Source organism: Penicillium canariense (assembly GCF_028826845.1).
Source record: "Penicillium canariense strain IBT 26290 chromosome Unknown utg000006l_segment0_segment0, whole genome shotgun sequence".
Lineage (NCBI taxonomy): Eukaryota > Fungi > Ascomycota > Eurotiomycetes > Eurotiales > Aspergillaceae > Penicillium > Penicillium canariense.
This window is the reverse complement of record NW_026622733.1, coordinates 1,934,841-1,958,875: the sequence shown is the minus strand read 5'-3', so window position 1 is coordinate 1,958,875 and position 24,035 is coordinate 1,934,841. Positions and strand designations below refer to the sequence as shown.

General features: G+C 52.9%; 8 protein-coding genes across 8 annotated transcripts; 3 read left to right on the top strand and 5 right to left on the bottom strand.

Moving 5' to 3' along the window:
• Positions 1-262: 262 nt before the first annotated feature.
• Positions 263-3,616, top strand: N7482_008677 (putative kinesin family protein (KipA); the record flags this gene model as incomplete). The annotated part of the gene is made up of 4 exons (XM_056690801.1): positions 263-268; positions 320-426; positions 477-1,414; positions 1,494-3,616. 4 exons carry the CDS (start codon positions 263-265, stop codon positions 3,614-3,616), a joined length of 3,174 nt encoding a protein of 1,057 aa, XP_056540566.1.
• A 799-nt stretch (positions 3,617-4,415) lies between these two features.
• Positions 4,416-5,578, bottom strand: N7482_008676 (uncharacterized protein; the record flags this gene model as incomplete). Its single annotated transcript, XM_056690800.1, has 2 exons — positions 4,416-5,442; positions 5,496-5,578. 2 exons carry the CDS (start codon positions 5,576-5,578, stop codon positions 4,416-4,418), a joined length of 1,110 nt encoding a protein of 369 aa, XP_056540565.1.
• Positions 5,579-6,029: 451 nt separating this feature from the next.
• Positions 6,030-7,028, bottom strand: pxr1 (telomerase inhibitor/ribosome biogenesis protein PXR1; the record flags this gene model as incomplete). Its single annotated transcript, XM_056690799.1, has 3 exons — positions 6,030-6,050; positions 6,127-6,955; positions 7,006-7,028. 3 exons carry the CDS (start codon positions 7,026-7,028, stop codon positions 6,030-6,032), a joined length of 873 nt encoding a protein of 290 aa, XP_056540564.1.
• A 397-nt stretch (positions 7,029-7,425) lies between these two features.
• Positions 7,426-11,142, top strand: N7482_008674 (SacI domain and endonuclease/exonuclease/phosphatase family protein; the record flags this gene model as incomplete). Its single annotated transcript, XM_056690798.1, has 7 exons — positions 7,426-7,738; positions 7,792-7,987; positions 8,043-9,690; positions 9,755-10,054; positions 10,107-10,216; positions 10,281-10,603; positions 10,667-11,142. The coding sequence occupies 7 exons, from the start codon at positions 7,426-7,428 to the stop codon at positions 11,140-11,142; spliced, it is 3,366 nt and encodes a 1,121-aa protein (XP_056540563.1).
• Positions 11,143-11,824: 682 nt separating this feature from the next.
• N7482_008673 (uncharacterized protein) lies at positions 11,825-13,910 on the bottom strand (the record flags this gene model as incomplete). Its single annotated transcript, XM_056690797.1, has 4 exons — positions 11,825-11,907; positions 12,008-12,293; positions 12,367-13,759; positions 13,906-13,910. The coding sequence occupies 4 exons, from the start codon at positions 13,908-13,910 to the stop codon at positions 11,825-11,827; spliced, it is 1,767 nt and encodes a 588-aa protein (XP_056540562.1).
• A 1,934-nt stretch (positions 13,911-15,844) lies between these two features.
• Positions 15,845-17,019, bottom strand: N7482_008672 (uncharacterized protein; the record flags this gene model as incomplete). Its single annotated transcript, XM_056690796.1, has 4 exons — positions 15,845-16,063; positions 16,152-16,301; positions 16,361-16,567; positions 16,648-17,019. 4 exons carry the CDS (start codon positions 17,017-17,019, stop codon positions 15,845-15,847), a joined length of 948 nt encoding a protein of 315 aa, XP_056540561.1.
• Positions 17,020-17,269: 250 nt separating this feature from the next.
• Positions 17,270-20,733, top strand: N7482_008671 (putative AP-3 complex subunit delta; the record flags this gene model as incomplete). Its single annotated transcript, XM_056690795.1, has 7 exons — positions 17,270-17,330; positions 17,385-17,484; positions 17,559-17,677; positions 17,731-17,927; positions 18,000-18,383; positions 18,451-18,679; positions 18,734-20,733. 7 exons carry the CDS (start codon positions 17,270-17,272, stop codon positions 20,731-20,733), a joined length of 3,090 nt encoding a protein of 1,029 aa, XP_056540560.1.
• Positions 20,734-21,061: 328 nt separating this feature from the next.
• N7482_008670 (RAMP4 family protein) lies at positions 21,062-21,405 on the bottom strand (the record flags this gene model as incomplete). The annotated part of the gene is made up of 3 exons (XM_056690794.1): positions 21,062-21,168; positions 21,229-21,358; positions 21,403-21,405. The coding sequence occupies 3 exons, from the start codon at positions 21,403-21,405 to the stop codon at positions 21,062-21,064; spliced, it is 240 nt and encodes a 79-aa protein (XP_056540559.1).
• Positions 21,406-24,035: the final 2,630 nt, after the last annotated feature.

The window sequence follows — 24,035 nt, the reverse complement described above, 5'->3', positions numbered from 1 at the left end:
ACTCGAGCTTGATACCTCTAACTCATTTCACCTCCTCACACCACCACGCCTCCACTCAATCCCATTTTGCCTCCTCTTCCCTCTCCTCCGATCTCGTGTCTTCCATTTGTCTGATCCGCTCGAATCCCGTCCGACTTGATCCTCCCAATTTGATCGTCCCCTCGGTCCTTCACACACAAAAGGTCTCCGGCGACCCAGCACAGCGGCAGTGGGCGCCTCGTGGGCATTCGAGTCTCGCGCCACCCCGTCGCGATTGCAACGCATGGTGGTTTGAAGCTGTAAGCACCCGAAACCCTGAAAACTGATCGACCTCATCAAGACAACCGCTGGTCACGGCACTGGGGAGCCTACTCCTCAGGCGCAGAGCATCGCTCCCTCGGAGGTGTCAGCCGCGCTGCCCGGTTCCAGGACCGCCAGGAGGCTGGTGTCGGTGTCTTGTGTCTGATTCAGTTGACTGATCGAAACGCATCCCACAGTGCTGACCCCACCCGTTTCAAGACCTGGAAAATTGACGCCGACGTCTCCCGCTCGCCCGCATGTTGCGTCCTCGTCTGCGATTCCTCGACTGAACTGACGCTCCGGGTGGGACAATTATATTCTCCCACAGCCCCTGGCACCTGCGAGACGACCATGGCTTCCTTGTCCGCCCTCCCCCAACCATCCCGGCCATCAACAAACCCCCCGACCGGGGCTCTTCCACCTCTACCCACCCCCAAACCCAGGAAAAGCACCCCGGCCCCCGAGGGCCCCCGAGCCGCATCGCCATACCAACCGTCGAAGCTACGGACGCCATCCAGTCCCAGACCACCCTCACTCGCCCGGTCTCCGCTCGCAACGTCGAACTCAACGTCCAATCTGAGCTCGGTCCGCTCCGTATCGAGTGGCCGGACCCCGAGCAGCCCCGACAAGACTCTCCGCCGAACAATCAGTATTGCCTCTTTCCCACAGCCCCCCAAGGCCGGCAGCCGCCCATCCACCGCCGCATCGTCAGTATCGGCGATTCAAGGTCCCACTTCATCGAAACCAAAGCGGAGCTCGCGGCTCAGCACCGGCACGACCAGCAGCTACCGCAGTTCCAAAACTCCGTCCCTACTCAATGGAAGTGCAGATGGGAAGTCAATCCTGGCAGATGCACGGGATCCGGAAGCCTCGCCGTCACACAGTAGGAGCTCTTCTGCCCAGGGTTCGTGTTCCACTAGTGCAACGACGTTCGAAGACACAGAAGATGCGGCGGGTACTGTCAAGGGCACCTCGAAACTGAAAGAGTCCAAGGGCAACGTTATTGTCAGTGTTCGCGTTCGGCCCGATACCAGCAATGGGGGCGAGACACCGCGCAATCATGGCGAGTGGTCGCTAGATGGGCGTCGGAGTCTGATCTCCCACCGCGGCAAAGATGGAGGCGATTACTATTATGGTGGGTAGCTTCTGGTCCAGATAGACTTCAGGCGCACGCACACACACAATCATCAGTCGCTAACGCTCACATGTCACAGACAATGTTTTTACACCACAGGAGAACAACGCCAAAGTATATGATTCGGCTGCGAAACGCCTGGTGCGACGGGTCATGGAAGGATACCATGGCACGGTCTTTGCATACGGCATGACTGGCACCGGCAAGACTTTCTCGATGCAAGGAACTGCCACATCTCCGGGTGTGATTCCACTCGCCATTACTGATATATTTTCCTTCATTCGAGAAACCCCCCACCGAGAGTTTCTGCTTCGCGTGAGTTATCTGGAGATCTATAACGAGAGAATTCACGATCTTCTCTCCACGCCGGTTGCCAATGGTGTTGCGGTACCTCAGCAGGAGGAGATCAAGCTACGCGAAGACAGTAAACGGGGGGTGTATGCGACGCCGCTGAAGGAAGAGATTGTGCAAAGCCCGACACAGCTCCTGCGGGTGATCGCGAGAGGCGATCATGCCAGACGAACCAGCAGCACGCAGTTCAACGCGCGCAGTTCTCGAAGTCATGCGGTCGTTCAAATTGTCGTCGAGAGTCGAGAGCGAGTGCCTTCTGGTAACTCGCAGGACAAGCGGGCTGGCATCGCACCTGGCGGCGTTCGGGTGTCGACGCTGAGCTTGATTGATCTTGCTGGTTCGGAGCGCGCGGCAGACGACAAAGAGCGCCGCACCGAAGGAGCCCATATCAACAAGAGTCTGCTCACATTGGGAAACATTATCTCGAAGCTTTCGGAGAACAAGGACAAGCAAGGCAATGCGATGGATCGGGATGGCAGGCATTTGCCATACCGTGATTCCAAATTAACGAGATTGCTCCAGCCGGCTCTGTCAGGAAACTCCCTGGTAAGTATTCTCTGCACGGTTCAGTTGGTCGTTGGCATCAACGCCCATTCTGGCGAAACTCTGAATACCTTGAAATTTGCTGCGCGAGCGAAGAACAACATTGTCAGCCATGCAAAGAAGGCCGAGGAGGCATTTGGCGGTGGAAATGGGGATTCTGGCAGTCGAGTGCTCCTTGAGCGCTATCGGATGGAGATCCAAGCTCTGCGCGGTCAGCTTGATACCCAAGCCAAGGCGCAGGCGGAGAAAGAGCTCAAGTGGGATGAGCAACAGTTTGAAAAGGAGGCCCAGGCTCGCCATGAGGAGCAGGTGTTGGAGATGCAACTGGCGCGGACGGCTCTGAAAGAACGAATTGAGCATCTGAATCGGTTGATTCTGAGCTCCAAGTCAACCGGTGTGAACAATCATGGTAGCCTCGCCTCTGCATTCGGCCGGCTTTCCAGAATGTCCACCACAGATTCTGGAAGCCGCTCGCTCCGTTCATCAGCCAGCCAGTCTACCCTAGGGGCTGCCCATTCATCCATCCGGCCCATTTCGTTCATGTCGGTCAACAGCAGTGAGCCTTCGGGGGCGATGCCATTTTCCGGTGGGTCATTTGGCCACGAAGATGAGGACGATTTGGGCGAGTTTGGCGATGGCAAGGCTAGCCTGCAGCGGCAGGTGACAGCCTTGCAAGCTGACCTGGGCGACAAGAATCGATACATCTCCACGTTGGAGCGGCGCCTGCTTCAGGCCCGTCGCTCGAGCCATTCTCGAATGTCTGTGGGGGTCAAATCAAACGCACCAAGCACCGCCACTATCGCCGAGCATCCGGACATGGCGGCCTTACTTCGTGAGAAGGATATGGAGATCAACGAGCTCCGCATTCAACTCGATGACAAAGATCGGATGCTGGCTGCACTCCGATCGGCAGCCCGGCATCGCGATCTGGCTGCGGTGACCGGCGACTCGCAGTCCCCAGAACTGAAAACTAAGGCGGATTCGACGGCTTCCGGGTCCGACAGCCCTCAGGCCCAGGGCCCTAGCGATGGGAACGACAAGACTGCGAGTCTGGCTGGGCCTGCTCTTTCTGGGAAGGCCAGTGAGAGAGAAGAGGACCGGAGGAAGAATATGGACGAGGTATCCAGGATGCTCGATGAAATGATCCAGGGTCGGGTTGAGAGCGGCCATCTGGACCGGAGCTCTCTCGGGTACTTCAAGAACATCTCAAGCGATAGCCGTCGAGTTTCGAGCTCGGCTGAGGTGGCCGGGTTGGCTCCTACTGCATCGGTCCCGGTGGAATCAATTCCAGGCTCTCCCCCAGGTTGATCGGGCTGCTACAGTGCTCTCTGTCTTTTGTTTGTGTTTTGTTCTGACGCTTCCTGTTGATCTGATACCCCGTCTATCTATGTTTGATACCTTTCATATTCATGTATTTTTTCTCTTCTTAACGAGCATTTGGTTTCTTTTGCTTTGGTAGCCTCCGCGGAGGTAATGTATCCTTCTTTGAATAATTTTTTTGAGCGTGAATTGTTCGATCTATAGTTTAGAGAATTTTGAAATACAGAATTTCTATACGGATAGCGCAAAAGTCTAGCCCGATCGCCGTTTACCACCCAGCCTTGATATGTCAAACCTTACCTAGGGATCCACCTAGGTTTATGTCGCAATATACCTCCGTAGAGACTTCTAGTATGTATTATTCGAAGACACTATTAGGAATCTCTATGGAACGGGGGTTTATCACAATGGTTTTAGGTAAGCTACAGGCGATTACGATTCCCCTTATAGGCATAATAGGAACTTCTGCACAAAAGAGGTATTCCACAATTAGATATCCCCGTTCAATATATATAGTTTCCATCATAGTATTGGTTAGCAATATTATCCTTGGAATGGTTTCTCAGCTTTATGCTTTGTTGTGGCATGACTATTGAAAAATTTCCATGTTATTTTGGCAGTGTTCTGATCCCATATCAGACCTTTCGTACGGACTGCATATATCGAAAAAAAAAAAAAGATAACAGATAACAAGGATAAAAGGACACTTATGAATATTCATCAAGCTCGAATCGCGCAGCAGTTGCAAAAATGTCGTTGGTCAACCGGCTGGACCCTACCAAATCAATCACGCAATGATTTCCAGTTCGCCTTTCCTGTCCTTCGCATAGACATCCTTCCACTGGTCCCACAGTCGCTGGAGCTCCTGAACATACCGGGAGTGAAGCTCATCGATGTAGTTATCATTAATCTTGTCTCGATTCGACTGTTGCATCACCGGGATGGGTTTGCCGATTACGATGTTGAGTGGTCGTCGATAAGGCATCAGCCCAACATCGTAGTTGAATACTCCTCGCGCATGGAACAGCGGGATAGTGAATCCCATCGTCTTCTTCACCAGCATTTGCAGTTTGTGGATGATGGGATGCTCGTCGGAACGCACTTGTTCGTAGAGATCATTCTCTCCAAACGCTAAGACGGGCACTAGGTCAGCACCAGTGCGGATGGCCAGTTTGGTGAACCCTTTGCGCTGTTTCAGGACCAGACGTAGAGTATGAGGCTGGGCGTTGAGCGATTCGCGAGCCCCACCAATGACAATGGTGATCGCGCGACCCATGCCCTCGCCATTGGCGCCCCCTTTGGTTAGCAGATTCTCGCACGATTCCCGGGATACGCTGGCCAGTCCCATGGCAAGCGCATACTCTCGATAGAATGGGATGCGAAAGTTCGAGTCCAGGGTCAACAGGGTGTTTGTGATTCCTGGACATAGTTTGGAGAAGCCTAGAGCCTCTGTGCCGAAGGCGGCAAAGGCACCATGTGAAATGATGCCATGTGGATGATAGCCAAAGATATACTTTTTGGTTGGGGGCAAAGGCTCCTCGCGGTGAAGACGGGCGGGAAAGTACGATGCATAGATCTTCCAAATGGGGAGGGATCGCAAGAATTGACTCCGACCCTTGAGTTCCCCAGACGTCGGTGCCGTCGAGAAAAGCGAGATGTAGACGAGGTACGGGAGCAGGAGCGGCCAAAACAAGGGGATGGCACATGTGAAGAAGAAGCCGGTCAGGAAAATGGCAATGGTGAGAGTATGGCACAGCACAATCAATGTTTGCAGGCGACGCTCCAGACCGACATTCAGCGGTGCCCAGTGGATGCTGAAGAGCCGTCAGTGAGAGAACCTTGGAACAATCCGGGAATGAGCACATACCGTTTCTTCTCATTCTCGGGCCTAGTCGGGACAGTTCGGGCCGGGGTGGCTGGCTGGCAGCCAGACGGGATATCCCCATTCATATTTTCATGCGAAAAGAAGGAGAGAAGGGGGCGCAGATTTGAAGATGATCGTGCTCCCCGTTTATCGCATGGGTTTGGACAAACTTGCCAGGGCAGATGACGTGTGCCGCAAGCTTAGGTAATACGAGCAAACGGTACGGAGTATACACAAAGTCCACCAAGCTATTGAGTACATCTGCCCAGCTAATGAGGATCTATGTGGTCATAGTTATGTGTCCAACAGTAATTCTGGTATCTACAACCAACGTGGATTGTCTGTTCAGTGGATCCTCTATACCTCAAGTCAAGCAGCCAGAAAGAAGGTGGTATAAGAAAAAAGCGGTGGAAACTAGCTGAGAGCCCGTTCCAGAGACAAATTCAGGGCGCTGTTGCCGTAACTAAGAATTGATTTGCGCCAAACTCCTTGCCCATGGGTCCCAATATATGTGTCTATACAATGCCAATAATGCGTCTACGCTTTAACCATGAAAATCTGTTTCCAATGATCACGGTTAGCAATGTCTCTCATGATATTATCGAAGACGGGGCTGTCCCTCTCCTGAACTCACCTCATTGAGCGATTTCTCGTCCATAAGTGCCCTCTTCTTCTGTGCAATATGTCGCCCACGGAAAACTTGTCTCCCGATAGGCCGATGCTCCCGCACCACAACAGTTGCCGCGACCGTGGTGGCTTGAGGCTCGCTCGAGGACTTCGCTCTAGGCGTGGTCGTATCCCCAGCCGCAGCCTCGTCCTCCTCCGCCTTTCTCTTCTTGGATTTCTTCTTCTTTTGCTCAGAGACTGAGGACGAGCTGTCGGCCTCATCTGATTGGGAGCGAGACTTTTTCGAAGACTTGGACTTGGATTTTGACTTGGACTTGGACTTGGGCCTGAAGGACATCTCGGTCGCAGATTCGACATCTTCGGAGACGTTGGTATCGGTGGCAATTGTTTCGGACTTCTTCTGATCTTCCTTGGGCGTCGGGGCCGGCAACCGCTCGAGTTTCTCTTGGGTCAGCAGCCCTCCGCGCACAAATCGCACCTCCTGGAATTTCAGGGCAGCATAGCGAGCCAGATGGACATCATCTCTCTTCCGCTGCTCTCGATCCAAAACCTCGTCGCTCTTGCCGTTCAATCGACCCAGCAGCCCTTTGAAGGCATCCAGGCCAGTCGGCTGGCCCTCTCGCCCGACACGGGCACCCAGTCCGAGTGTGTCATCCTTAATGGTGACCCTGATATGGGAGACACTCGCGGAGGTGAGGAGATCGGCCTGAGCAGCGTCACGGGCTCCCAGGCGATTGCCTGGGGCCCAGCCCTGGGCGCTCATAATTCGGTGTCCGAAGCCGGACGTGGAGCGGGCCCATTTCGTGTTGTTTGGATCTTGGGAGATCTTGGTTTTGCTGTGGGATGTCAGGGATGAGAAGAGGCAAAAATCAGGGGATAGGCATACTTCTTGGGTCCTGCTAACCCCATGGCTGCTGAGAGTGTTGAATGAGGGCTTTTTCTTGGTTCTCCAGGAGCTGCGGGAAAGAAAGTTCGGAAGAGATTGAAAACTGCGCTGCTGAGTCAGCGGTCGATAAGGACCCCGCGAATCGCGCCTCACGCGTATACACCAAACCTCGGCCGCATCGACCACTCCTCATCATCCCCAGCCGCAAAACACACAACACACCACATTCTCGCATTCTCTCAATTGCAGGCGCTCTCTGGATTCCCTGGTCTCTCTTGCTCTCTTCTTCTCTGGTCAAGCTGGTATTCACGCGCATTAAACCGGAGGGACAACCGTTTTCGGTTCGTCAGTTGAGGCTCAGCCTCCAGCAGTGTGTATGGTAGACGGCGTGAGGCGTCATCATAATCCATCTCCGGGGCCATGTTCAATCTCCGCGTCCTCTGTCGAGATCAACCCCGGCGAACAATTGCATTGGTTACTTCCGACCATGTCTTGATCTTCCACTACGGCGCAGCCGAGACTGGGCTCAAGGCCGCCCCTCGCTGTCAGGTCGAATTCTCGGAGGCATCATCTGTGGATCTTGCGGGTTATCGATCTTTGGGTGCCGGCTACGGCACCTTAGGTCTAATTACGCTGAATGAAGATGTCTTTGTTTGCGTGGTCACTGGCTCCTCCCAAGCTGCTACTGTGCGACCCGCAGAAACGGTGTCCAGGATCGACAATGTAGACTTCTGTTCGCATATGAACCTCTCTGCTGATTTATCTTCTCTTCTAACTGACTTACAGACTGTCTTAACCGATCCGAATATGAGTACGGCCTAGACTATGAAACTAGCTCTCATTTCGCCGCCGAGGAACGGCCAGGTGCGGAAGGGAAAGAAATGGTCACCAACCATCCTTTCCTGGCCTTAAAGAAGCTGCTTGGGGATGGAAGTTTCTACTACAGTCTTGATTTCAACTTGACCGACCGCTTGCAGGATCGGTAAGCCAATACGCTGCAATCTTGAATCACCATATTTGGCTGAATAGATATTTAGTTCGGACAAATCAGCGGCGTTCGACATTGACTCCCTAGATGAAGACATGTTGTGGAATTCATACATGATCAATCCTCTTCTTCTCTTCCGAAGTCAACTGCCACCTTCTGATAAGGCAAAACTCGACGCATCTCAATTGCTGACATGCGTCATTCGAGGGCATGCTAGTACGCTGAAGATTCCTGCAACAGTTTCGATCCTGCCTCGGGTGCGGACGAATTTCCCATCCATGCTGACGATCATTTCACGGCAATCTTCCCGGCGCGCTGGTACTAGATTCAACTCGCGAGGTATTGATGATGATGGCAATGTGGCCAACTTTGTAGAGACAGAAGTGATTCTCTGGGTATCCCCGGGGATTGCCTTCTCATACGTCCAAGTGCGAGGCTCAGTGCCGATTTTCTGGGAACAAACCCCAGGTCTAATTCCCGGGCAGCAGAAGATCGAGGTAACGCGGTCAAGTGAAGCAACACAGCACGCCTTCAACCAACATTTTGAGACTCTTGAATTGGTATATGGGGCTGTCCACGTCATCAACCTTCTCAGTGAGCTCAAATCTGGTGAGGCAGAGTTGTCGGCCAAGTTTCGAGACCATATAGCTCGAAGCTCCCTTAAGCAGAAAGAGGGGTTCTCGGAGTCTATCCACCACAGCCTTCTGCGAATGACAGAGTATGACTTCCTTGCTGAAACGCGAGGCCCCGCTGGATACGAAGCAAGTAATCAAATCAGGTATGAACTGGCCGATTCTTTGGATGGATTTGCCTATTTCCTATCCGAGGATAGTAACCGCCCTGCTTCGTCCATCCTAGACCGAGAAGATGCCGCCAGCGCTTCCTCGGTCATTCTACAGCAAGAAGGTGTCTTCCGGACTAATTGTCTGGATTGCCTTGACCGGACCAATCTCGTCCAGACCATCATCAGCTCGATGGCACTGGGATCTTTCCTGTCGCAGCAAGGCGGGAGGCTCGGGTCAGATCTACAGATGCGACACTCCACCCTCTGGGCTGACAACGGCGATGCGCTTTCAAAGATATATGCAGGGACTGGGGCCCTCAAATCCTCCTTTACTCGTCATGGGAAAATGTCACTTGCTGGGGCGCTGGCAGACGCTCGGAAAAGTGCAACGCGGCTCTATGTGAACAATTTCACCGACAAGGCCAGACAGCAAACTATTGATCTCCTCCTCGGTCGATTGGCAAATCAAACACCGGTCCATCTTTACGACCCAATGAATGATTTAGTTACGGATGAGCTGAGTCGGCGCGCAGCTGAATACTCCTCCACCAAGCAGATTCGCATGTGGGTCGGCACGTTCAATGTGAACGGCCGTGATGAGGGCCCAGGTGCGGATCTTGATTCGTGGCTTTTCCCCGACGAAGACCAATCCAAGGAGGATCCCGCAATCTTCGCCGTTGGGTTCCAGGAAATTGTTGACCTGAGCCCTCAACAGATCATGTCAACAGATCCAAGTAACCGCAAGGGGTGGGAAAAGGCCGTCCAGAGCTGTTTAAATCGACACACAACCACGAAAGGAACCAGCAAGTATGTGCTACTGCGGAGTGGGCAGCTCGTGGGCGCTGCCTTAATGATATATGTGAAAGCAGATACGCTGAAAGAGATCAAAAATGTTGAAGGAGCCGTCAAAAAGGTAAGGTTCCTTTGCTAGCCTATCTCCCGATTGAGCGTAGGCAACGGAACTGATGAATATGCAGACTGGTCTTTCGGGAATCGCGGGCAATAAAGGAGGCTGTGCGATCCGGTTTGATTTCTCCAACACGAGCATCTGCTTCGTTACTGCCCATCTGGCTGCCGGGTTCGGAAATGATGATGAACGAGATCGAGACTATGAGACCATTGACCGAGGATTGCGATTTCAAAAGAATCGATCTATCGCTGACCATGACTCCACAATCTGGCTTGGGGATTTCAACTACCGGATTGGTTTGGGTAATCAGATTGTGCGAGATCTGATCTCGCATCGCGACTTTCAGAAGCTATATGACAACGATCAGGTATGTCATTAGCTTTATTCCCGTGTCCTACCTCTCAACTAACAGAAATAAGTTGAATTTGCACATGATCGCAGGAAGGGTTTTCCAATTCTATTCTGAAGGTCTTATTACATTTGCTCCAACCTACAAATATGACGTTGGGACAGATAATTATGATACTTCGTGAGAAGCTTCCTATTCTTCGCAGCATGCCATGGGGTACAAACTCTAACTAACCTCCTTCCAGCGACAAGTCACGCATTCCTGCTTGGTGTGACCGGATTTTGTGGAGAGGAGCCAACCTGCGACAAACTCAGTACCACACAGCCGATCTAAGGGTGTCTGATCACCGTCCAATCTTTGCCAAGTTTGATTGTATGATTGATGTCGTCGACCAAGGACTCAAGGACAGTCTAAGACGTTTCCTCTATGAGGAGAAACAGCGCGATGCACTTTCCGACTCAGTCAACCTGTTGGACCTCGACGACGAGGAATATGCGCCGCAACTTTCCATAGTACCTGGTCTGCCGCCGGCGAGCTCTGATCGAAGCAAGTGGTGGCTAGATAATGGTGGGTGGCCCGATTCTAGTGCTCGCAAAACCTCCAGAACCCCGTCGCTAATCTAACTAACAGGTGTGCCTGTGAAAGCAGCGGTGCAACCACCGAAGGCGGGGCTTGTTGCAAATCCTCAGCGCAAATCCAATCCGTTTTCCATGGACGGTGAGCCTGACTGGGTACCAAGCTCGCTTTCTGCGGAGAACGGACCACAAGCTCGTGACAGAAAGCCGTTACCTCCTCCCCGACGGGGAACTACAGGTAGATCCAAAGACAATATGCAGTCTTTGGGGAGAGAAAAGCCTGCCCTTGAAAAGTCGCCGCCGGTAGTGCCTCGGAAACCTATGTCACTAAGCTCTCAAGCAGCAACCGGTCGGCTGCCAACTCCAGTTTCTGATCAGGGTCGAAGTGCGGTCCTGCAGAACACCTCACATCCAAGCCAGTCGCCAGATGTGGTAAGAGGAGCGTCTCGTGCTGAGGCGGGCGACCTCCTTGGTGATGATGATGCTCCGGGAGAACCCATCGGGTGGAAGCCTCTCCTCCCTCAACGCTGATTGATGATTCTGTTTCTACGCTGCACCCCACGCGAGCCCGTCATCAAGGCTGAATTGATGGGACTACGCTACATCAGATAGTGGGGCTCGCCCATTCCCCCTCTCTACGGCGCAAACACGTAGTGAAGCCGGGACACGCAGGTGCCTTCGAGATCTAGTTCTTAAAATAGATTCATGGGTATTTCAATTCGGTTGTAGTTGTGGATAAATGACGACGGTGGTCCTTGGCGGGCCGGGGGCCTTGGGGAGGGGGGGCGGAGTAGGTAGTAATGTTCTCCTGGACCACACGGAGGGTGTCGACGAGAGCCACCGCACACCGAAGCCCTACAGGGCGGGTTTTGCATGCGTCGTCTGGGTAGATGGAGATGAGTGACTGGACAGGCAGAGGGGAAACCAAAGCCGCGGGCTGGCCAACCACAGAGAGATCTCTTCGAGGTCCATGAACCTCCAATGGCTTCTCTCTCTGGGCTTGCCACTTCTTTTCTTGCCCACCCAGGAGCCACTCTTGGGAAGAGCCAACCAATCAATGCGGTGCGAGGGTAGGGGGGAGCCTGGATTAGTATACATAGAAAGACCGAGGACAACCAAAAGGCAACCATCAAGACGCGGTCCCCGTCCTTATCGTCCTATGCATACCTTCACTGAGGAGCTTCGGGTTTCTTCTCCGCCTTTGCGGCCTTGACTACCTTTGGGGGTTGCGCCCGCCCATCATCCACTTGGCGAATGCGCCTGCGTCCGCAGGTTTTCGGGGCGGCTTCTTGTTACCTGCCAGATGGGTGGTCAGTACGTCAGCTCTTATGTTGTTCGGAATGGCGGGTGGGGCTCTTCTGGTTCTATTTAGACATCCAGGCTATTGATTACGTACTTGCTTCGGCTTTCTTCTTTGTCTCTGTGGCAGCTGGGGATGGATCTCCGGCCTTGGCCGGGGCAGCCGCAGGTTCTTCGGGTGGCGGAGGATCAGCCTCCTTGGGCTTTTCAGGAATGGGCCACATATGCATGGTGATTGTCCAGTCCGGTTCCACCACAGTCTCCCAAACCTGAGGGAGGATGATGTCTCCGTTAGGGCCGACCAGGTCATAGTGACCTTCTGCGACGTGCGGCCCAATGATTTCGATATGAAGGAAAGCCTGCTTGATCAGGTCTTCCATACCCTGGAAACAAGCTATTAGTTACCCTTTCCCGTACACACTTTCACCTTCAACAGAAGACAGGTAAAACTCTTACCTGCCAAGTGGCACATAGCTCAAATGGAAAGCTAAATTTTCTTCCCACCGCATCCTTGAATTTGATAGGCTTCTTTTTCTCCGCAGGGGGCTTCTTCGCCGCTTCAGCTGCACTTGCTGCCTCTGCTGCCGCTGCTGTGGCCGCTGCTGTAGCCGCCGCTGTAGCCGCCGCCGCCGCCTCGGAAGCCGCAGCCGCCGCCGCTTTCTCAGCCTCTTCCTTGGCTGCCGCTGCATCTTCTGCAGCCCTTTTCTCGGCATCCGCGCGGGCCAGGAACGCCGCCTCCTCAGCTATCTTTCGGTCGTGGGCGAGTTGCTGCTCGCGAGCCGCTTTTTCGGCCGCCTCCCGCGCGATCTGAGCTAGGCGGTCGGCTTCCTTTGCCTCCCGCTCGTTGCGTTCATCCATAATCAACTTCTCCAGGCGTGCAATGGCTTCATCTTTCGCAGCATCTGCCGACGGTACTGCTGGAGCCGCCGCCGGCGGGGATGCGCTCGCCTCGGGTTGCGGGGTTGGGGAGGGCACCTGAGGATAGGATGGAAAATAGGATGGCGGTACCATTCCCGGGACCATGGAGTATGGGTCCCGGTAGTTGTAGAACGGGTTTGGTTGGTAGGGCATCATCTCGTGGTGGAAAGGTGACCCGCCATATGGGGTGGGTGAGGCATGTCCACCCATGTGATGGGGCATGGGTGGTTGAGAAGGGTTATGTGGGTCGATTCGTGACTGCGGCGGAGGGCGAGAGGGATGGCGGGGGTGCGCTTGATCCTGGGCGTAGAAGGGGTGCATGGCAGCTCCGTGCGAGGATTGAAATTGCGACCCGTACGGGTAGGGCCCAGGGCCATACGGCTGGCCCCCTGGGTTGGCATGGACACCCAGGCGGACGAGCTGGTCCGACGGGAGGGGGCCGTTGGGGTGCGGGTAAGAAGGTGCATGTCCCGAAGGGTAGGCGTTGAAGGTTGGGCCAGAGGAGGCGCTATGGGCATACCCCGGCGCGGGCGGGGCCTGGGGCCACCTTCGCTCATGCGTGTTGCGGGTGTAGTGGCCCGAAAAGTCCTCCGACTCCGCGCTACCTGGCGATTCTGGGGAGGGGTGTCGGCGGGAGCGAGTCCCATAGGACTCGCGTTCGGGAACCATCCGCCGGCGCGACGGGGGTGGGCGGCCCGAAGCGGAGCGGGAACCGTGGAGCGAGCGGTTACGGTGCGAGGTCCTTGGTCGAGAGGCTGAATCAGACGGTTTCAATTCATCCGGATATGGCAGATGCGCCCACTCATTATCATAGTCCTGGTAGTCATGGCTGTCTGACGGGACGGAGACTTCCACGACCGACGAGTCTTCCTCGTCCGACAGAGACTGATCCGAGCCGTGCGGATCTTGGGGGTCAATCGAAATGCTGAGCCTGAGGGTGGGGAGGGAAGAGCGAGGGTCAGCGGAGAGCGATCAAGGCGGAAGTGGAGGGTCGAGAGACGAGAGGGAAGGCAGGGGGGGAAGACAAGGGAACGGAAGGAGAAGAGGGGGAAGCAAAATGATCAAAGGTAAACATACGTCATAGAGACAGTGCAGAGCCTCACGTATAGAGAGGGGAAGAAGAAAAGAAGGGGGGGGGGGGGGGGGGGGTTCACCCTCTCTCTCGCATACACAAAGCGAGGAGGGAGTTCAGGGGGAAGGTGAGAAGGCGAGTTTGTTGCGGCGGTGATGATGGCGGTGGGAGGGATGTGGTTGCTGGTGGGGGGAAAGGTTGGGCACTTTTTTTTTTTTGGCGAGTTTGCAAGGAGTCGTGGACGCGGGGGGGTTTGGGCGGGATGGGCATTGACTCAGTGCCCCGCTAGGTTGATCTGGGATCCCTTGCGCGAGAGGGAGGAGGAATTTGTGAGATCAATCAATTCCTGCTGGGAGATGGGTGTCAATCCCGGAGTATATGCATATACAATATACACTGATGTATATATATATGTATACGCCCAGGGTTGGTAGCGTGCTGGTGAACGGGACTCCCTAGGAATTGTGTAAACGTTTGGTATAGCCGTAGTATAGTCGTATAGTCGTATAGTCGCGATGGAGGCCCAGTCGGAGTGGTAGGCCACCTGCAGCGGGAGTCGGAGTCAGTACCAGTAGTACCTGTGGTAAGAAGCCCTTCAACCTTCCAGGGGGAGGGAAAAAATTGGCGGGCCAGCGGGCTTTTTGAGGGTTCCGCTCCATGCATGCCTGATCATGGCTGGCTCTATTGGGCCTGGATTGGGCATATTCGAAGGCGGCGAACCTGGTACTGTACAAACGAGGAACGAGGAACTACCGAGATTCGAGACTGAGATTCGAGAGGCGAGAGGCTAGGCCCTCGGATCATCTTTTCTAGTATCCGACCTTCTAGGATCTAGCCGGCGCAGGGTATACCCAGGGGTGCCAACCTACACGGAGGTATCGCGGGCTAGCTCTATGCTGCGTGATTCCCAGCCGTACCTATAGTACTGTACTGTACATAGGCATGTGATGTCGCTGAATTACAGATTTTCGGTACAGTGCGAAAGGCTGGGTTTTACAGTTACACCACTCGGGTTAGTCGACCAACCCTAGCCTAACTAAGTTCTGCAACGAATAGATCGGACGGTCTAGATCTGCTGCCCGATAATGCCCAATCACTAGCCCCGATCTCAGCAGTTTGAACTGAAAATAATAGTCATCATCACCAGTATAAAGAGAATACTTGCAAGATTAATTTCATCGTCATCATCATCATCATCACTACCCCCAGCCTCCGGATCGAATGCTACAGAAACTGGATCGTGCGACCACTCTCGCAGACTGGCACACAGATAGCCCTGCTTCCCTTGCACCCTCCCGGGGATGATGGTAGGCTTGGTAGGTTAACAATCGACGAGGGTATAATTAAGACTGTAAACAGCAAGCATGGGTGCTGTTGATGATCGGCTGGCAGAGGCCCCGCCGGCTCTTCTCACCTATATACATCCATGTATACACGCTGTAGGAACGCTCCCCACATGGACGGGTCAATACATACATAGTTGCTCGCAATCACCTAGCTCATCGACTGCGATACACCAACATGCAGAAGGACACGAGAAGTCCATACCAAATTCATGCCACCGGAGATGCAAAGTGGATGCCACGAAATATCAGCGGGGGGCCGGAACAAGTTGTGCCTGATGACTCTATTACCACCCTCCATATACCCACCCTACTATACACCCTACTATACACCCTACTATACACCCTACCATACACCCTACTACACATCCGACTTCATAACAGAAACATAGGCAATAGACGGGCCATCCGCAGCAGATCAGCGACGGGTCATCTAGCTAGCCGGGACGTCACCCCGGCCGCGTTGCATCAAGGAGACGGAGGCGCAAGTAAACAATGATACATTTTTTGATTAAGCAGAATTGACGAGAAAGTCTGATTAGGGTATCCAAATGAGAACAGCAAGTAAGTCGGTTGATGGTCTGGGATTCCGGTGGGTTGATTATTTGCTCTGCGCGAAGCGATTCAGCAGCTCCTTGGCCGCAATAAGATCGCTTCGACTGGATGCCCAATGCTGGTCATCGACCGATCGTGACTGAATAATGTTCTCGAGCCGTCCTAGTGCGAAACTCTGGAGGTGGTGAATTGTTTTCCGGGAAGGCACGGCAGGGTCCGAAGGGCTCTCGGCAGCATACTTGTGATCGAGCATGCGGGAAGTGGCCTATAAAGCAACAGAAGAGGGAGGGAGAGACCCTGGTCAGCGCCCAGTGGCAAGAGACCATGAGCCCACGCGGGGCACCAAAACATACCAGAATCAAACCGTAGAATCCCCGCAAATAATCATCGCAAAGCTCAATACTCCGGCAAAAATGTTGAACCGACTTGCCTGCAAGTCGAGCCGCATCGCCATCGGAGGACGAGGAGCAGACGTAAAGCAATTCACCAAGCCGTGCGTGGATCTACAGAAGGTCAGTTGTGAATCAATAGTATTTGGCTGAACAAGAGAACTAGGCCATACATTCCAAGAATTTGGGGCGACCAACAAGGCCTCCTCCAGGCTGAAGATCGCCTGCGAACCAAGTCCCTGAGACTGATATAGGTCGGCCAGCTCCCCCCAGGCCTCTGCATCGGTGGGAATAGCATCAAGGAGCTGAACGAGAGCGGTGATGGCATCGAAGGGCCGCCGGAGGGACCGTAGCAGAGCGACCCGGCGCTTCATGATGGGCTAGACACGGGCATGCACGAGTCAGTCACACTGGATAGCTCCCTGGCCAACGAGGGCAACTGAGAAGGACAATAACCGACCACATTGACGGGGTTTTCCGAAAGAATTGTTTCATATTCCACCAAACATTTCTCCAGAGCCAATTGATCCTTAGCAATCGCTTCTTGATACAAGCCGCGCAGCCCCATGACCCTTTCGTTAGAGGGACCAAAGCGGTGGCTTAGCCGATCGAGACATGCCTGTGCTGACTGGTCATCTCCAGTGCGCAGGCAGGCGAGGAGAAGTTGTTCAATCCGCCCATACTCCTCGGCTGTATCCGGAGCCGACGTGGATGAAGCGGCGTACGCGTTGGATGCTGGACCATGACCAAGAATTTCCGGGGCCCGTTGAGAGAGCCGAAGGGCAGAGATCACGTCGGATCCGTTGGCTTCTGCGTCCGTAGGGGTACCCATGGTGGTGGTCAATGGCAAGAAACGGGGGGCACGCCCAAAGCTGGAAGAAGATCGATCAGCCAGTGTCAATAGCAGGGACCCAGATACAGGATGAAGCGCAGATAAAGAGAGACAGGGGAATAGGCTGTGAGGTACCGTGTACGAAAGCGTAAAAGACACCGAAGCAACACAAGCAATTGTACGGAGTAGATTGGCAGGCTGGGAGGGGATGGTGATGGCCGCCTCGGTGGAGACCTCTCGCTCGGTAGATATGCGGTCCCGTGATCCTTATCGATCTTCCCACCAGCTCCCTACGTACTCCGCGCTCCGCTGTTTCGGCTCAGCTTCCGGCAACCACGACAACCAGGACAGCTAATACCGCGCAGGGTACTGGGTGGAGCATGCTGCGTGGGATGTGATAGACTCCCAACGTGACCCAATTCCCGAATCCGGCAGCACTGGCGGTCGACGAGCAGCAGGCACGATGTGAGCATATCCCAGTGTGAATCCCCCGCGCGACAGGTCTGGCCACTAGACTAACCCTCCAACCGCGACGGCAGGTTCGAAAAGTCTCTCTATGACCTAATCAAGGGTCTCCGGAACCACAAGGGTGGGGAGGATGAATATGTTCAAGACTGTCTCCGCGAGTGTAAAGCGGAGATCAAGTCCCAGGACATGGGTAGGCGGCTGGTGCCCTATTTACGGCCAGCTTCGCAAGCTAAACCTCGACAGATAAAAAGGCAACGGCACTCTTGAAGCTAATCTACCTGGAAATGTTTGGCTACGACATGTCATGGGCGTCCTTCCATGTTCTGGAAGTAATGTCGTCCTCAAAATACCTCCAGAAGCGAGTTGGATATCTGGGGGCGGTACAGAGCTTCCGCCCAGACACGGAAGTACTGATGCTGGCGACAAACATGCTCAAGAAGGTCCGTTTCGGCCTACATTCAGGATGTGGAGCTTTTCGATTCTTTTTTTGGGAAAAGCTAATCAACATCCAGGATATCGTGTCGCCCAGTATCCCCTCTCTATCACTACCGCTGGTTACTCTGCCACACATTATCACCCCATCACTGGCCATGTCATTACTACCGGATATCCTTTCTCGCCTTTCACATTCAAACGCGGTTGTACGGAAGAAGACGATCGTGTGTCTGTACCGCCTCGCTCTCGTATACCCAGAAGCGCTTAAGCTGGCATGGCCTAAAATCAAAGATCGCCTGATGGATGACCAAGAGGATAGCAGCGTGACAACGGCGGCCATTAATGTCGTTTGTGAACTAGGATGGCGGCGACCCCATGATTTTCTCCCACTTGCACCGAGATTCTTTGAGCTTCTCGTCGACAGCGGAAATAATTGGATGGCTATCAAAATTATCAAGCTGGTGGGTTCCCCTTTTCTTCATGTAGTCAAAAATTCACCACAATAAAGCGTCACGCTAATTTATCTAGTTTGCAACTTTGACTCCCCTCGAGCCACGATTAACACGCAAGCTTCTACGCCCCTTGATGAATATAATTGAAACCACCACAGCGATGTCCTTGCTCTATGAGTGCATCAATGGAATCATCCAAGGGGGGATTCTGGACGGCGAGGACAATCTCCAGGAAAGAGATGACGTCGCCACTCTTTGTGTTGGAAAGCTCAGGGGAATGATCGTCATGGACTCCGATCCAAATCGTAAGAGAATCCCAATGTATCCATTCTGTATTCCCACTGACGCTTCGTGAAAAGTCAAATATGTCGCCCTCCTGGCGTTGAACCGTATTGTCACAACACACCCGATGTTGGTTTCCATGCAGCAAGATGTGATTATGGACTGCTTGGACGACGCAGATATCTCCATCCGGTTACAGGCGCTAGAGCTTGCTGCCGGAATGGTCGCTAGCGATACTCTCCAACCGGTGGTAAATCGTCTTCTTGATCAGCTTCGGTTAGCCACACTATCCTCTCCAATAAGTGGATCTGAGCCCGAGGTATTCCCATCTGCTCAGTTTGAAACTGAGGATACCGAAGGGCGGAAAACCTCAGGTTCTAGCACCATAGCATTAGTGGTCTTACCAAACGATTACCGAGGGGAGGTCGTTCATCGCATCCTAGATATCTGCTCCCAAAATAACTACTCGGAGGTCGTGGATTTTGAGTGGTACCTGGGCACTCTAGTCCAACTGGTCCGTCTCCTGCCGCCATCAGAGACAGAAGAACATTGGATTCAGTCCTCTTCGACCCAGGAAGCTACCCTGCACTCGAAAACGAGCGTTGCATTTCGAATTGGATCCGAGATACGCAATGTCGCGGTGCGTGTGAAGGGGGTGCGACTAGAAGCGACCAGAGCCGCCGAGTCCCTCATACTCATTGATAACCGGTCGACTTTCTTCCCGGCCGGATGTAATGTCGGAAATGATGTCCTCGGCCCCATATCGTGGGTGGTGGGTGAATATGCGGACGATCTTCTGTCGCCTGGTCAGACCCTCCAATCATTGATCGACTTATCCAATGTTTCTCTGCCTGCGAAAACCCTTCAGTTGTTCTTGCAAGCAATTCCCAAGGTCTTTGTTCGGGTATACCGAAGTAACGGGCTGGGTGACTCGTGGAGTAGTGAAACCTCCCTCCTCCTGGCTAGAGTCGTGGGGTTTCTGGAGGCGTTGGCAGCTCACCCGGACTTGGACGTGCAAGAGCGGGCTATTGAGTTCTTGGAACTCCTACGCTTGAGTGCCGAGGCATTGCACCCCGACACGCGGGAAATGCCTTTTCTTCTCGCCTCCGTTCTTCCCGGTCTATTCATGGGGTTAGAACTCAACCCTGTGGCGACCAGTGCTCAAAAAAAAGTTGTTTTGCCTCCGACCTTGCATCTGGATGTTGCATTCAACGAGGATCTACTCGGTCTTTTTCATACCCTGGACAACTCTCATTTCGATGGGAGCCAGTATGATGCTTTACAAGATTTCTACTATTATCCTGGCCTTGACCCTCCTCCGCCGAGTAAACCATTTCCCAGCTTGGCCCCGATTGAGATGCCTTTCGAGAGTTCTTATCAAAATATTCTAACAGACTCAAGCGATCCTCCGGGTGCGACAGAGAGGCGAAAAGTCGAGCGCCGAGAACGCTATAAAGACGATCCATTTTACATTGCACCCTTGGAGAGTTCGTCGGGGGCACTGATGTCTCCGCTCCTCAATCCTGCAAGCGGCGATGCATTGGACGTTGATTCAATCCCCATCGTTGATTTGAAGCTGGAAGATGGACAGTCCGGCCGTCTAGAGCAGGATGCCTCTGGGGTCCGTCGCGGCCGCTCCAAGAAAATGGAAGTGACCGCTGATGAAACATTCGGAATCGAGGAGACCCCGCCCCATGATTCTCTGGCGTGTCTGCCCGGGGGTCCTACTGGCTCTAAGCGTTCACTACTGCAGGTTGACTCCAGCGGACTGGGACGGGAAGCCGTGTTGGCCGAAGATGACGGCGAGGTCGAGATGAGAAAGGCCATGCAGAATGTGGAGCAGATGCGCTTGCGTATGCAACGGGCGTCAGAGAGGATTCAATTGCAGGGGACTCCGGCCGAAGGAACCCTCGTTAAGAAGAAGGGCAAGAAGAAGCACACGCCCGTGCCGCCTCAGGCGGTCGGCCTTGCAGCGGGTGATTACCTTCAACCGGCGGAGACAAAGAAGAGGAAGAAGAAGCAGAAGAAACAGAAGCAGCAGAAAGAGGACTCTGTAGAGCTTTCAGGCGAACAATAGAGAGCTCTTCTTTAGCACCATTGTGGGCCTCCGGGGTAGCTTTAACAGTATGATATAAGAGACTATCCATGCTTTTCTACAGGGCAGGTCGTAGCATCCCGCCAATTCGACCATCAAATGCCGCGCCTTGGGGCAACAAACGAGCTCATCCTCTCTTGTTTTGCCGATGCGGTATCGATCGGAGGGAGTACAGTACAGTACACGTAGGTAGCTTTTGCAGGATAACAGAGTAGCAGCGGTATCTAGTAACCATCGAGAGGGGGCGCAGCATCGGAATCGTTCCAGGGGTATTTTCGAAAGAGGGCGCAAACGAGGACACGGGTTTTCTCTACCCAGTGAGTCGGGAGAGCATCGAGGCCACGGTATTCCAGATCTCTGGGACGATCCTGAAGAGCTCCAAGATCAGACCTCCGCAGACAACAAAGGCCAGGATCACTAAAACTCCGCTTAGTTCGGTGCTTCAACCTCCGATCCGCAGTCTGTTTAGCTACATACCAACCCAGCTAGTGGAAACAGGTGACTTGGTCTGTTGTTTAGGCTTGGAGACAGATGGCCCTTTCCCGCGCTTGGCGGCCTCGTTCTTGGCAAACCGTTCGTTCGCGCGGCGTTGTTGAGGGGTTTGGGTCTGAGAGGTTAGAGTGATACTCAATTGGAGCAAGGGCGGCTTACCATGGTGGTAGAAAAGGTGATGAAGGTTGCGAAGGTTGTTGGGCAACAGTACGGAGTGCGGAGGATATGGTGATGCCCTGGTTATCGGGGCTTATCGCCAGCACCAGATCACCGCCTAACCCAATTTTGGTCAAAAGGCCACGTTTTCCGCAACAACCTCCCAATAAATTCATTACATCTCATTAGCCCAATCTAGCTTGCTTTATAGTTATACTACTATACAGGTGCCTTGCCTGTGTCTTCTATGGCCAGGCGAGCGGAAGACACAGGGTAAACATGGTATGAGTATCCCCTGGAGGTTGGTGCATGTATTTACCTACCTCTGTAGCCAAGTACAGTAGACTTCGCGCGGTGTTTTTGCCACTCCGGCCATATAATGTATTTCACCACCAAACAGTCCACCATCTACATACTTAATATAATCCTCTATATAAGATAGAGCCGGTATGTTCAAGTCTGGTCACTTAGGTGGGCCACCACATCAAGAATTGTGTACCTACGTGTAAATTCCTTCTCTACACCTACCATGCTACCAAAGCGCGCTGAAGACATGTCAAAATCGATCTAACAGGAAGCTGGGATCCTACTAGCCATAAAATAACGTAATTCCCAGCCGATCTGGCCGCTCGCCATTCTTGATGATATAGTAATGAAGGCTGTTCATCGATCCCTTTACAATCTCTCTTGTATCCTGCGGTATTGGTTGATTGGACTGACCAACGTAGGGACGTAAGTAAGTGGACTGGTGAAAATGAATGACAAAATCCGAGTAGCCTCCGTGAGGGTCTTTCCAAGTTGCTGGGGTCAAGGCCTGCTTTCGCCGAATCGAATGGTAGCCTAGTATATACGGTTAATCCAAGCACAAAATCAGGGAGAGGGCTGTTTAATACATCACGGAAGTCATAATTTGGTCATTCAATGCTTTGATTTCTGGATCAACTGTCTCGTACATCATATTGATGAGGCCTCTGGACCGCCAAGGGCCATAATGACGGTTCGATAAACTCCGCGGTCAAACTCAACTTGATTCTCTTTCGGAGAAAAAAGAAAATCAACAAGTGGACCCATGACTGAAGTCAAGTCAGGGAAATGAACCTAAAGAGTGGACATATGGTTAATGCTCGAAGCCGATAATACGAATTGAAGGTCGTACCGGTAGAGTTTCTAGTCCATCGGAGTCAACGGACGTCTTAGTCTCATTGCAGCATCCACAGCACGGAACAGCATCGAAAAGATCGGAGCAGCCACCGTCTGGGAGGAAGTGGGAGTTGCATCTTCTGCAAACTGGGTCACATTCATGGAGGCTGGTTGTTATTTGTTGGCATTCGTGGCAGAAGACGGTCGCCTCTGCTAGATCTCGGTCTTGGTCCTCGAGGTGACAAGCATATTGGGGCCTGCCCATTTGCGTCGAGAAAACATGGTCGGACCATGCTTTGGTGGAGCGGATAGAGAGATTGGTGGCGGGAGATGTTGATCGAGTGAGAGAGACAAAAAGGGGAGTGGTGCAAAAGGGAACCACCACAGTTACCATGGTGAACAACGACATTTTGTTTCCCGCATGAAACGCGCCCTGGCCTCCGTCCTTTGAACGTCGAGGTCACCTTCTCCGCCACGTTTGCGAATTTTCGGAAATCGAGGTTGCTACAGAGAGGCAGTGACCCTACACAGTTACAAAACCCCACACGATGAGCCAGGGCCAGAAGGGCGCGTGCTAGATGAAGTCTACCAATGGGGGAAATACACATTGAGAGGAGCGAGTCCTCTCCGTATTGCGTTTCGGTTTTCCAATTAAGCAGTGTAAGCGAGACCAGTCAGAGTGAAAGCCAATTTTCCGAGAGATTCCGTTCATGATAGCTATTAACATAGGGGTCATGTTCTCGGCAAAAAAGGCGTTTTAGAACAATGCTAAGGGTAAACAGTGTTTTCTGTTCCTGATCTTGGCCATTGACAGAGGGAGTTTGAGAGAAAACACAAGAGGAGGGTGAAAAAAGAGGAAAGGGAAAAAAAGAAAAGAATCGACAGTAGTGCGGTTCGAACGCACGCCTCCGAAGAGAATAGATAACTCGATCAGTTTTGATGATTCACTGAGAATTTGTTAGTTTGGATTATGTGATTTGATCAGGAATTGGTTACGCACAGTCTATCGCCTTAGACCACTCGGCCATACTGCCATGATTGAGATAAGTATCAGAAATAGCTTCTCATGTACACATGCTTTAAGTCATTCATCGGGCGGCTTTTCTTCGCACCCCCCTAGGGCTGGACGCTTTTATAGTAGTTAACTGGTGCCAAGCAATTTTTAGTCATCTTACATACCATAGTTACTATTTAACTAGAACTGAAGGATGAATAACAGTGCTGGGTGCTTTTAAAATATTTCGTGGGAGAAGGAGTGGGCGGTCAAGCAGTGCCTCGCCGCACAAGGTTATAGATAGAATAGCCGGCTGATTTTGGCCCTAAAAGCGGTCATCTTCGGCGTCAATTTCACAGACCCTTTGACCTATCTGGAACGAATACTCACTGAATCAGCATTTGTCAAGATAACTCATCTATTTTTTCCCCTAGTGGAGACCGGCGATTCCTGGAATTTTTCTCGAAACAGGATATAGCCATTCCCAAAGACCGGGCGCCCA